Raw genomic sequence first — 10,701 nt, 5'->3', positions numbered from 1 at the left:
ACAGTCTATATGGGTGACACTCTATAATAACTTATTAATAAATGGTAAACGTGTAGTTAATTAGATGTAGTTCAGTAATTTCACCGTGTAGAAACAATGAAATGGTTCATAAAACATTTAATAAACAATCATAAAGGTGGAAAACATCAGTTCTCATAGCATCAAATAATGTTTATAATGAACTACACTGTATTTATTAACCATTTACATATTAAGACATCAACTGCTAATACATAGTTTATGAAGCATTTTATTGCTTGTTAACAGTTAAATAAAGTTAAGTAAAGTTTTCTATACATTTTTAATTTTACGTAATTTTTTATTGTAATGATATGATGGCTATTATAAAGTGTTAAGATATCATAGACCCATAACAGACACAGAGGACATGTCCTCAGTGTCCTCAGTGCTGTCACTCACTGTAGGTGATCAGTGGAGCGATCAGTCATCGATTGCTTTTCTCTGACTCCAAAACACAGGAAGCGGAAGTGAGAGCTGATTGGCTGCAGCAGGAGCCGCTGATCTCTGTACAATCTTACGTTCTGAGTTTCCGGTCCAACTGTCCCGACCACAGACCAGTGACAGCCGCGTCTGTCCCCTGTCCCTGTCCCCTGTCTCTGTCCGTCTCACAGCCGACCTGTCCGCTTCATTATGGCGCTCACTACAAAATGGCAGTCGTGCTGAGCCTCATGTCGTTAACTGTCACCAAGGTCTTACAGTTTTCTGGACTTGTGGACGAAAGGGATGCCCTGAGGACCGAGAAGATGGAGGAGAAAGCGTTGGAAGTGTACGGTGAGGGAACGGGCCTGACGTCCACCCGTCCTAACTGTCAGAACCGTCGGTTCCGTCCGTCCCGAACATCTTAAACGTCCTGACAGTTGGACAGATAATGCTGCAGAGGTTACTGCAGGTCAGCCTGGTTTCATAGCAGACCCCGGCCGGCTTCCTGTATGTTGACCACACCAGACTCTGTTCAAAAATGACAGAACTTTGCACATTTGAGTGTAAACTCGCTTAAGACGACTATAAAACACGCCCAGTGTAACGACAACTTGTGTTACAACAGCGAGCTCAACAAACGGCTCCAGGATTATAATCAAAATGTCTGATTTGACTCGTCAGTTACTGATGGTGAAGAAATCATGCACCCAACTTTTAGTAATGATCGAGAGAGAAGTTTCATGAAGTTGCTGCTGTGTTTCTGACAGATTAACGCAAAGTTAAATGGATACGTTTATGAATGGGGTCTGGTGTAGTTGCAGTGAAAGGCACGTCTGATCACTGGTGGTGTAGGACTCAAATAGGTGAATTCGGTGTGTTTGTAGTAAACGTCATATACTGGGATTATTAATGGAACAGATCTTAAATGAATGTTTTTCTGAATGGAGTTTGGTGTGGTTGGAGTGAGATTAGAGTGTTTCCTCTGTTACTCTCCTAACCTGCCAAGAAACCACCGATTGTTTTTCTGAACAGTAATTGAGATTTTTGAACGAGTCTAGAAAGTCTGGAGCGATCCGTCCATTAAACAAACAGTCCTCGAAACTTTTACTTTGATTTAATTAATATTACTTAATTGTTACTGTGTTAATTTTATGTTGCAACTATTTCAAAACAAAAAACGACTCAAGTTTCATTCACAATGCAGAAATACTTTGAGCTGAAACTTTTCTGCTCTTATCATCCACAGCAGTTTGTTTTTCCTAAATCTTTTTACCTTCGGTTCAGATGGTTTGTGTTTCAGGAGTCGCTCACTAGAGACTCTGACTTTAACACTGACACGACTCGTTTCCTGCCCTGTATCAGACGTGATCCGATCGATCCGGGACCCGGAGAAGCCCAACACCCTGGAGGAGCTGGACGTGGTGACGGAGAAATGTGTGGAGGTCCAGGAGCTCGGAGAGGACGAGTACCTCATCATTATCAAGTTCTCTCCGACCGTCCCTCACTGCTCTCTGGCTACTCTGATCGGTGAGTCCCCCTGCTGACAGGCATGAACCAGAAAACAGCTCCTGACACATCAACCAGGTCTGAACGAGCTCAGCCTCACTCACACTGAAGCCTCTGGATTTATTCTCGTGTTTTTCACAGAGATTTCAGCCTATTTCTGTTTTAAATGCATTCAGGTCGATTCGGGAGTTACTCTGATTGTTGCTAATGATGTCTAAGCAGAAGATGGTGTAGAGGAAGAACAGAAACTCACAACTGATGAAATACTTTGGTTCAAAAGAAAGAAAGAGCTCTTTGATATGGTTTTGAATGACTGGCTGTGCCGTGTTTAATCTGAACTTAAGCCTAAGCCTATTATCACTGCAGATGAAGTGGAGGGTTTGAATCCGAGGCTGAATGTTTTCTGTAGCAGAAATAAATATGTTGAAATCTGACAGTAAAAAAATAAGAACTAAAATGATTCTTTGCGGTGTGGGAAGCCTTTTTACATCACAGTCACTTTATTCAACGTTAGTCATCAGAAATTGTTTCAGACTCTTTATTTTACTGTGTTTTTAAGGTTGTTTTGGATGAAAAGAAAATGTAACTTTAGTGTTAAAAATACTCTGAATGAGAAGAAACGTTGTCATGCAAACACTTTAATCCGTCACTCAGTGTGCTGGTTTGTGGTCCACACACACACACACACACACACACACACACACGTCTTTGCTGTTGCTTGTGGCTGCGACTGTCAGAGTTCACTAAAGTTGAACTCGAGCAGCCGGGATGGGAATCTGCTGTTTTTATTTGCCTCTTTGCTCGCGTAGAAAGGAAGTGAACAGGATGCGACTGCAGCGTAACTGCTATTTTTAGCTGAGCTCAAGCTGCCATTTTCTTCTCTCTGTGGTCCAGCAGGTCAGTTTGGTCTCCAGCATAACGTCAGTGCAGGTGTTAACGATGAGGCGTGAAGCATCAAACAGTCTTCAGTCTGATTGCATGTTGGCTCGTGTGTGATGAAGAGCTTTCCTACCTGGAGGTCATCGTAAACAAACATTGTGATTGGCTAATCACATGTTGAGCTGCAGCTACCAACTAATAATGATTTTCATTATTGGTTAATCTGCCAGTTGCTTTCTTAATTATAATATTCAGTAAAGTCTTGGAATAGGATGCTCCTGCGGGGTCTTAAAAAGCTTAGGATTAGTCTCAAACTTTGGTTTTGTTTGTCCAGACACAGTTTGAATGACGGTCACGATAAAACAGGTAAATATATAAATACACAGATGTGGATCCATCATGGGTTCTTATGTGTTTTTGTGTTATTATTTGTTATTAAATGAAAACAACCTCTGGCCTTTAATGTTCTGACAAGTTCTCTGACAGTAACTGAGGCCGAGGAGCTTCACCCCTTCACCTCGTTACTGTTGGTCTGTGGTGGCGAGCGGTCTAATCTCTGAGCAGCAGCGGCAGCCAGCAACAAGAGCGTCCGTCTGCACGAGGAGAATCAGCACGTTCGCTTCTTAGACTACAGACTCGCTCTCCAGCTGTAGTTCCCTCAGAGCAGCAGCCTGAGTGATCATGAAGGAAATCATACCAACGACGTCTGTGACATTCATGTATTCAGATCTGTTTTCTGAGTTTTATCATCTGTGTGTTTCCATGCGCACACACACACACACACACACACACACACACACACACACACACACACACACACAGTAAATTGGTTTCAGGAGCTCATCAGTTGCAGGATGTCAGTGGGCAGCAGTCGGTGATTAATACACATTATTCTGTTGTCACATTAAGAGACTTCAGTGACTGATTAGAGCTGCAGCTCATTAGTCTGTCAGGTATTTCCTCGATTGATCGATTATTTGTTTGGTCGACAAAAAGGTGAAAAATATCCATCAGTGTTTCTCTTATTTTGTCCACAACTCAGAGATGTTCAGTTTACTGTCACAGACGCGGACAGAGACCAGAACATTCAGCTGACATCAAAAGTAGTTGCAGCTCCATCACCGACACTTCAGCCTCAGTGTTTAACTCACAGTCGACATGAAACTGACACATTTTATGAGCGAGAAGGTTTATTTTATATTTTCTCTTCTTGGTTCCATAAACTTTTTATGGCTTCTATATAAAGGAAACAGAAAACTGAAGATATGTTCATGAGCTGCAGAACAGCTGATTAGTTGTGTGATTTAATGACCAGCTATTTTGATAACAGATTAATCAGTCCGAGTGTTTTCAGAAGGAGAAGTCGTTATTCTCTGATGTCGGCTTGTTGAATGTTCTGGTCTCTGTCCTCGTCTGTGACAGTAAACTGAACATCTCTGAGCTGTGGACGAAACACTGATCCACATTTTCACCATTTTATAGAGAAATGACCTGTTTTTACATTTTACATCTTTTCATATTTTTCATTAATTTTTATGAATTTCTATATGTAAATATTAGCATTTTAGCTCAATAGCTTCCAGGTCATGTGATCAATTGACTCAAAATCATGTTGGGATCATGTAACTACACTGGCTGCATGAGATACGCCTCTTGTATTTACATTTTACATCTTTTCATAATTTTTATTAATTTTTATTAGCAAATATTAGCATTTTTAGCAAATATTAGCATTTTAGCTCAATAGCTCCCAGATCATGTGATCAATTGACTCAAAATCAGTGTGGGTTCATGTAACTACTGACAGATTAATGGAGAGCAATAAGTTGCAGCTGATGTTAAGAGCGATCTTGTACGTCCTCGCTGATATTTGGCCTCCTCTGAATCTTCAGGGTGGAAATTAAAAGCTCTGTGTTTCTTCTCTTAATGACACAAACAGCTCAATACTGAGAGAACGTGACGTCTTCAAGTCCCAAATTATGATTCAGTGACGTGAGAAAATGTTAAAAGACAAAGTGAATGAACTGCAGCAGGAACACACACATCGCTCAGTACGTGTTCAGTTTGAGTGTGAACGGACCGGCAGGTTCCCCTCAGGAGGTTCTTGTTAGCAGGATGAACAGAACAGATGTAACTGGCTCATAATTGATCTCGGCCTCGTTGGGGAAACTTTCCGTGCAGCAGATGATTTCCTGACCAGCGGGGGCTGCTGGCGCTCCGCCGCTCGTCTCATCACTCAGACGACCTGCAGCTCCAGCGAGGAGGGCAGCTGCTGCCGGATCGAGCCGGGCCTCGGGGCCCGTTTTGGACCATTTTCTTGCTCATTTCCATCGGGCCCGACAGAGTCTGGTAGCAGAATCATCAGGGATGTGAAACATCAAAGGTGATTGACAGGATTTGGTGTCAGTCCAGCGGGAGAGCGAGGCTCCTTCTGCGTCCAGAATCACACGGGCAGAAGTCCAGCTGGTAAACAGGACCAAATACTGCCACCACAGGAGCAGGACACGGACCAGCATGCTTTGCAGCGTTAGGGCTGTTTGTCAAACAAATCAGCATCTTTAACTTTTAATCTCCAGAAATGATGTTCTGATCCAACATGTCAGCGTGAGACGGGTTGTTTCTACAGTCTGGTTCTCCTGAGTGAAGTCTGTGTCTGTGGGGATGTTTGTGAGTCTGTGGGGATGTTTTGTGAGTCTGTGAGGATGTTTTGTGAGTCTGTGGGGATGTTTGTGAGTCTGATGGGATGTTTTGTGTGTCTGATGGGGTGTTTTGTGAGTCTGTGGGGATGTTTGTGAGTCTGATGGGATGTTTGTGAGTCTGATGGGATGTTTGTGTGTCTGATGGGGTGTTTGTGTGTCTGATGGGATGTTTTGTGTGTCTGATGGGGTGTTTGTGTGTCTGATGGGGTGTTTTGTGAGTCTGTGGGGATGTTTGTGAGTCTGATGGGATGTTTGTGTGTCTGTGGGGATGTTTGTGTGTCTGATGGGATGTTTGTGTGTCTGATGGGATGTTTTGTGTGTCTGATGGGGTGTTTTGTGTGTCTGTGGGGATGTTTGTGTGTCTGATGGGATGTTTTGTGTGTCTGATGGGGTGTTTTGTGAGTCTGATGGGGTGTTTTGTGAGTCTGATGGGATGTTTTGTGTGTCTGATGGGGTGTTTTGTGAGTCTGATGGGGTGTTTTGTGTGTCTGCAGGTCTCTGCCTACAAGTGAAGCTGCAGAGATGTTTGCCATTCAAACACAAGGTGAGTCAATGAATGTTTTCATGCTCCTTCACTGTATTTTGAAGCACTCTGAGCTTCACCTCCTGAATGAAAAGAGCCACATCAGTAAAGTTAATTATAATCATTGTGTTATTATTGGCTGTTGCTGTGGATCCTTTGATACTGAATAAAACTTCTAAGGATCCACAGTGGATTTATGGACGTGTGTTTGAGATATTATTAATATCCCAGACAGTGTAAATCCCTCTGAACCTGTAAATATGTTTCTGAGAAGAGGAAGTGTGATGTGGAGCGGCATTAACGTGTCCCTGTCTCCTGGCTCGCGGTTAAACGTGGACGTTTAAAGTTGACTTCCGAATCCAAACGTGACCGAACAAACTGAACGTAACAGGGTTGAACAGGCGACATCACTGGAGCCTCGTTCAGCGAGGAAACAGCTGCTGTTTCATTAACGATTCAAAGAGTACGACTCTGAGAGGCAGTGCTCTGTGAACACACAAACACACACAGCGCTGCAGCTAATGAGCTGTTTATTCACAGCCACGTATTAGAGGTCAAGGGTCACGCAGAGAGGAGTGCTTGGCCGACCATCAAACAAACGGCAGTGTGCCGAGGCAGGTGGAGAGCTGCATGCTTCATCTCTTTACAGACGAGACGAGCAGCCTCTTAATTAGAGGAGCTTCTCCTGCTCGTTCAACAAGTATGGAAACAACAACAATCTGGATGAATCTGAGTGAGAACGAGGAACATTTAGCAGCTAAAGGAGCAGGTTCATTCTCAGGAGTGGGAGGAGAACAAACCAGAGCCGAAAGGGAGAACGGAGGTTAGACTCAAACTCACCAGGAGGACAAAAACATCCTCACATCAGGTGGGATCAGGTCGCATCAGGTGGGATCAGGTCACATCAGGTGGGATCAGGTCACATCAGGTGGGATCAGGTCACATCAGGTGGGATCAGGTCACATCAGGTGACATCAGGTGACATCAGGTGGGATCAGGTGACATCAGGTGGGATCAGGTCACATCAGGTGAGATCAGGTCACATTAGGTGGGATCAGGTCACATCAGGTGACATCAGGTGGGATCAGGTCACATCAGGTCACATCAGGTGGGATCAGGTCACATCAGGTGGGATCAGGTCACATCAGGTGGGATCAGGTGACATCAGGTGACATCAGGTGGGATCAGGTCACATCAGGTGACATCAGGTGGGATCAGGTCACATCAGGTCACATCAGGTGGGATCAGGTGACATCAGGTGACATCAGGTGGGATCAGGTCACATCAGGTGGGATCAGGTCACATCAGGTGGGATCAGGTGACATCAGGTGGGATCAGGTGACATCAGGTTACATCAGGTGGGATCAGGTCACATCAGGTGACATCAGGTGGGATCAGGTCACATCAGGTCACATCAGGTGGGATCAGGTCACATCAGGTCACATCAGGTCACATCAGGTGGGATCAGGTGACATCAGGTGGGATCAGGTGGGATCAGGTCACATCAGGTCACATCAGGTGGGATCAGGTCACATCAGGTCACATCAGGTGGGATCAGGTGACATCAGGTGACATCAGGTGGGATCAGGTCACATCAGGTGGGATCAGGTGACATCAGGTTACATCAGGTGGGATCAGGTCACATCAGGTCACATCAGGTGGGATCAGGTCACATCAGGTCACATCAGGTGGGATCAGGTGACATCAGGTGACATCAGGTGGGATCAGGTCACATCAGGTGGGATCAGGTTACATCAGGTGACATCAGGTGGGATCAGGTCACATCAGGTGGGATCAGGTCACATCAGGTCACATCAGGTGGGATCAGGTGACATCAGGTGACATCAGGTGGGATCAGGTCACATCAGGTGGGATCAGGTGACATCAGGTTACATCAGGTGGGATCAGGTCACATCAGGTCACATCAGGTGGGATCAGGTCACATCAGGTCACATCAGGTGGGATCAGGTGACATCAGGTGACATCAGGTGGGATCAGGTCACATCAGGTGGGATCAGGTTACATCAGGTGACATCAGGAGGGATCATATCATCAGACATTCTGATTTATGAGTGAAGAGGAAGGAACAACATTACACACAACAGAGAGAGAGGGAGATTAATAGAATAATATTTGTGGATGTTCCGTTTGATTTTCCGCTTCATCTGTTTTCTGAGCATCCGTACCGTCACCAGTTTACATTATTAAGGTGTTTGTTGCTGTGAGCTGCTCGTGTCCCGTTTTCTCGACTGATGTCCGTCCTGCGGTTTCCAGTCCAAACCCATTTCTCTTTCAAACCGAGCCAGCGTTTAAAACGCTCCTCACTTTGTTCTTAATTTCATTTCTCGTATCGGAGCTGCATGAAATTCAACAAAGAACAAATTGCCTGTTAACGGCGGTTGTTTTTCTTTCTTTCTCTTCTCAGCTGGAAATTTACATTTCAGAAGGAACCCACTCTACGGAGGAAGACAGTGAGTGTTTTATTTTCTAATTTAAAGGACTGAACTGTTTCATTAAGATTAAAACAACCTCCCGCTGAGCCAGGTTTTCTCAGCCGTGTGATGTTCTGTGTTCTGCGCTCTGCAGCACAGACAGCGTTACTGTCTAAGGTTTTGATGTTTAAAGCTTTGACCTGATGCCAAAAGAAAAAATCAGGAGATCATCAAAGTGCGTAAGATTTCCTCTGGGGACCATGAATCAGAGCCGTGTCATATCATATCGTTCTGGATAACACCAGTCTGAAGCTTTACATGATTAAAAAGTGCCTCATCATCAGGATGTAGCTGTGTGATGACGCAGTGTGTCGTCTCATTAACAACACGAGGCTGAGCTGAGCAGCGCGTCAGCCTCCATCGAGGATCTTGCACCTAAACAGGAAGCTAGTTAAATCGTGTGGACGTGGATTAGCTACAAGAGTTCAGACCTCCAATAAAACACTATGATGTGCAAACTATGCAAGAAAACAGCGACAAACACGACAAACTTGTTTCACCACTTCACGCAAACACAGCGTCCAGTCTGAGCAGACTGTGAAGGCTCACGAGGAGATGCTGGTGGTGTCAACAAAGCACGACTCAGCCGAACACAGCTGGAGCGCTACACGTGACAAAAAGAGCAAACCAGGGATGGAAATTACTGACGTGGTTACATATTGTATGTCCAGCGATACGATGCCGAACCAATCGGCTTTGATCGTCTGCTTAAGAAGCTCGACCCAAAATCCCGATTAGAGAATACTTTTCAAAGACGTCCTCGCCGGCTTTGTCTGAAGAACGCCGAGACAAGCGAGCAGCTACTGTCGTCGTCTCAGTAACCTTCATTTAGTTTGAACTAATAAAATGCTGCTGCTTTGTTTTTATATCGTTGTGAATATAGTTCACGCAATTTCACAAAAACAAACAACACACTCTTTCAGCAGTCGGTGTCGCAACAAACTTAAAATGTCAAAACTAAAAAAAACAACTCAGTTCCACGGTGACGCTGCCGTGCTGTCGAGGTCACAGCGTCGTGTGTTTGTGTTGTGTCGTTGCTGTTCAGTGTCTCAGTGACGTTTGTGTCTCCAGTTAACAAGCAGATCAACGATAAGGAGCGAGTGGCGGCTGCCATGGAAAACCCGAACCTGAGGGAGATCGTGGAGCAGTGTGTCACTGAGCCTGACGACTGACGGAGGACGCTCCACCACCTGAAGCAAACACCTTGGAGCCGCTGTGTGTGTGTCCCTGTGTGTGTGTCTGTGTATGTGTGTGTGTCTGTGTCTGTGTCTGTGTATGTGTATGTGTGTGTGTCTGTGTGTGTGTGTGTGTGTGTGTGTATGAGAGAGAGTGTGTGTTTCCACAGTGCCTGAGGACATTGTTCAGAGGACTCCTGAGAGTCTGTGTGGAGGCGGAGGCTTGTGTCGGCTCTGGGGAGTTCGCAGGGAGGATTTTTTGGAGTCGACAGTGAGAAGCTTGAATGCTGAGAGAGGTGAGCAGGAGCCGAGCTGGAGTAACGCCACAGACGTGCTGACTCTCCGATCGCTCCCTGCCGGACGGTGAACAGCAGCAGGTCTGTGCCGTCGGCTCAGTTCTGCTGCAGACGCTGTGAAGGAAGCGGGCCGGTGTTTGCATCTTTTCCTGCGCTGACTGTCCTTTTGTAAATGCACTCATCCGGTGAATCACTCAGTCAGTAGAAATATGAATATTTTAGAGGTGACTATTTTTAAAACCGATGTGCTACAAAAGAATCAGGTATTAAAAGTGACGTGAATAAGAAGCTGCTTTGAGTCGTGATGATTGACAGGACTGTGAACAAGTGTGTCTTTTTATGACCCACCACACAAACACACACCAGATATTACACACAGTTATGTTTCACATGCAGCGACCTTATGGACTGTGTTTGTAAGAAGTTGTCATTTCTTCATATTTGTGTCAGATTTCATTGTGGATGTTGGATGCTGTTGGGGGCACTGTTGTTCCTGATGAAACAGGAGTAAGTTTAACAGAGAGATGAAGCTGCTGCCGTCAGGACCTGAGAGCTGAATAAACAGACGACTGTCTTCATTAAAACTCTGAATCCAACAGAGGCACCCTGCATTAATAAACACTGCAATTAAAAGGTCCACCTGAAGTTTCAGCCAGAAGGCCTGCCGGGGTTTTAAATCAGCAGCGTGTG

The 10,701-nt window shown here is 45.0% G+C and overlaps 1 protein-coding gene across 1 annotated transcript; it reads left to right on the top strand.

The window, feature by feature from the left end:
- The first annotated feature begins 517 nt into the window (after positions 1–517).
- Positions 518–10,303, top strand: ciao2a (cytosolic iron-sulfur assembly component 2A). Its single transcript, XM_084365227.1, has 5 exons — positions 518–792; positions 1,804–1,968; positions 6,020–6,069; positions 8,474–8,519; positions 9,612–10,303. The coding sequence occupies exons 1-5, from the start codon at positions 669–671 to the stop codon at positions 9,710–9,712; spliced, it is 486 nt and encodes a 161-aa protein (XP_084221353.1). The 5' UTR covers positions 518–668; the 3' UTR covers positions 9,713–10,303.
- Positions 10,304–10,701: the final 398 nt, after the last annotated feature.

Source organism: Pagrus pagrus (genome assembly GCF_965226575.1).
Source record: "Pagrus pagrus genome assembly, chromosome: 10".
Lineage (NCBI taxonomy): Eukaryota > Metazoa > Chordata > Actinopteri > Spariformes > Sparidae > Pagrus > Pagrus pagrus.
This window is presented reverse-complemented; position numbering and strand designations above follow the sequence as displayed.

What these genes read in the sequence shown, in the direction of transcription:
- ciao2a (XM_084365227.1), top strand. Translation starts at nt 669, where the DNA reads ATGGCAGTCGTGCTGAGCCTCATGTCGTTAACTGTCACCAAGGTCTTA. An exon ending in GAAAGCGTTGGAAGTGTACG is followed by an intron (nt 793 to 1,803) that starts GTGAGGGAACGG and finishes GCCCTGTATCAG; the next exon opens with ACGTGATCCGATCGATCCGG. An exon ending in CTCTCTGGCTACTCTGATCG is followed by an intron (nt 1,969 to 6,019) that starts GTGAGTCCCCCT and finishes GTGTGTCTGCAG; the next exon opens with GTCTCTGCCTACAAGTGAAG.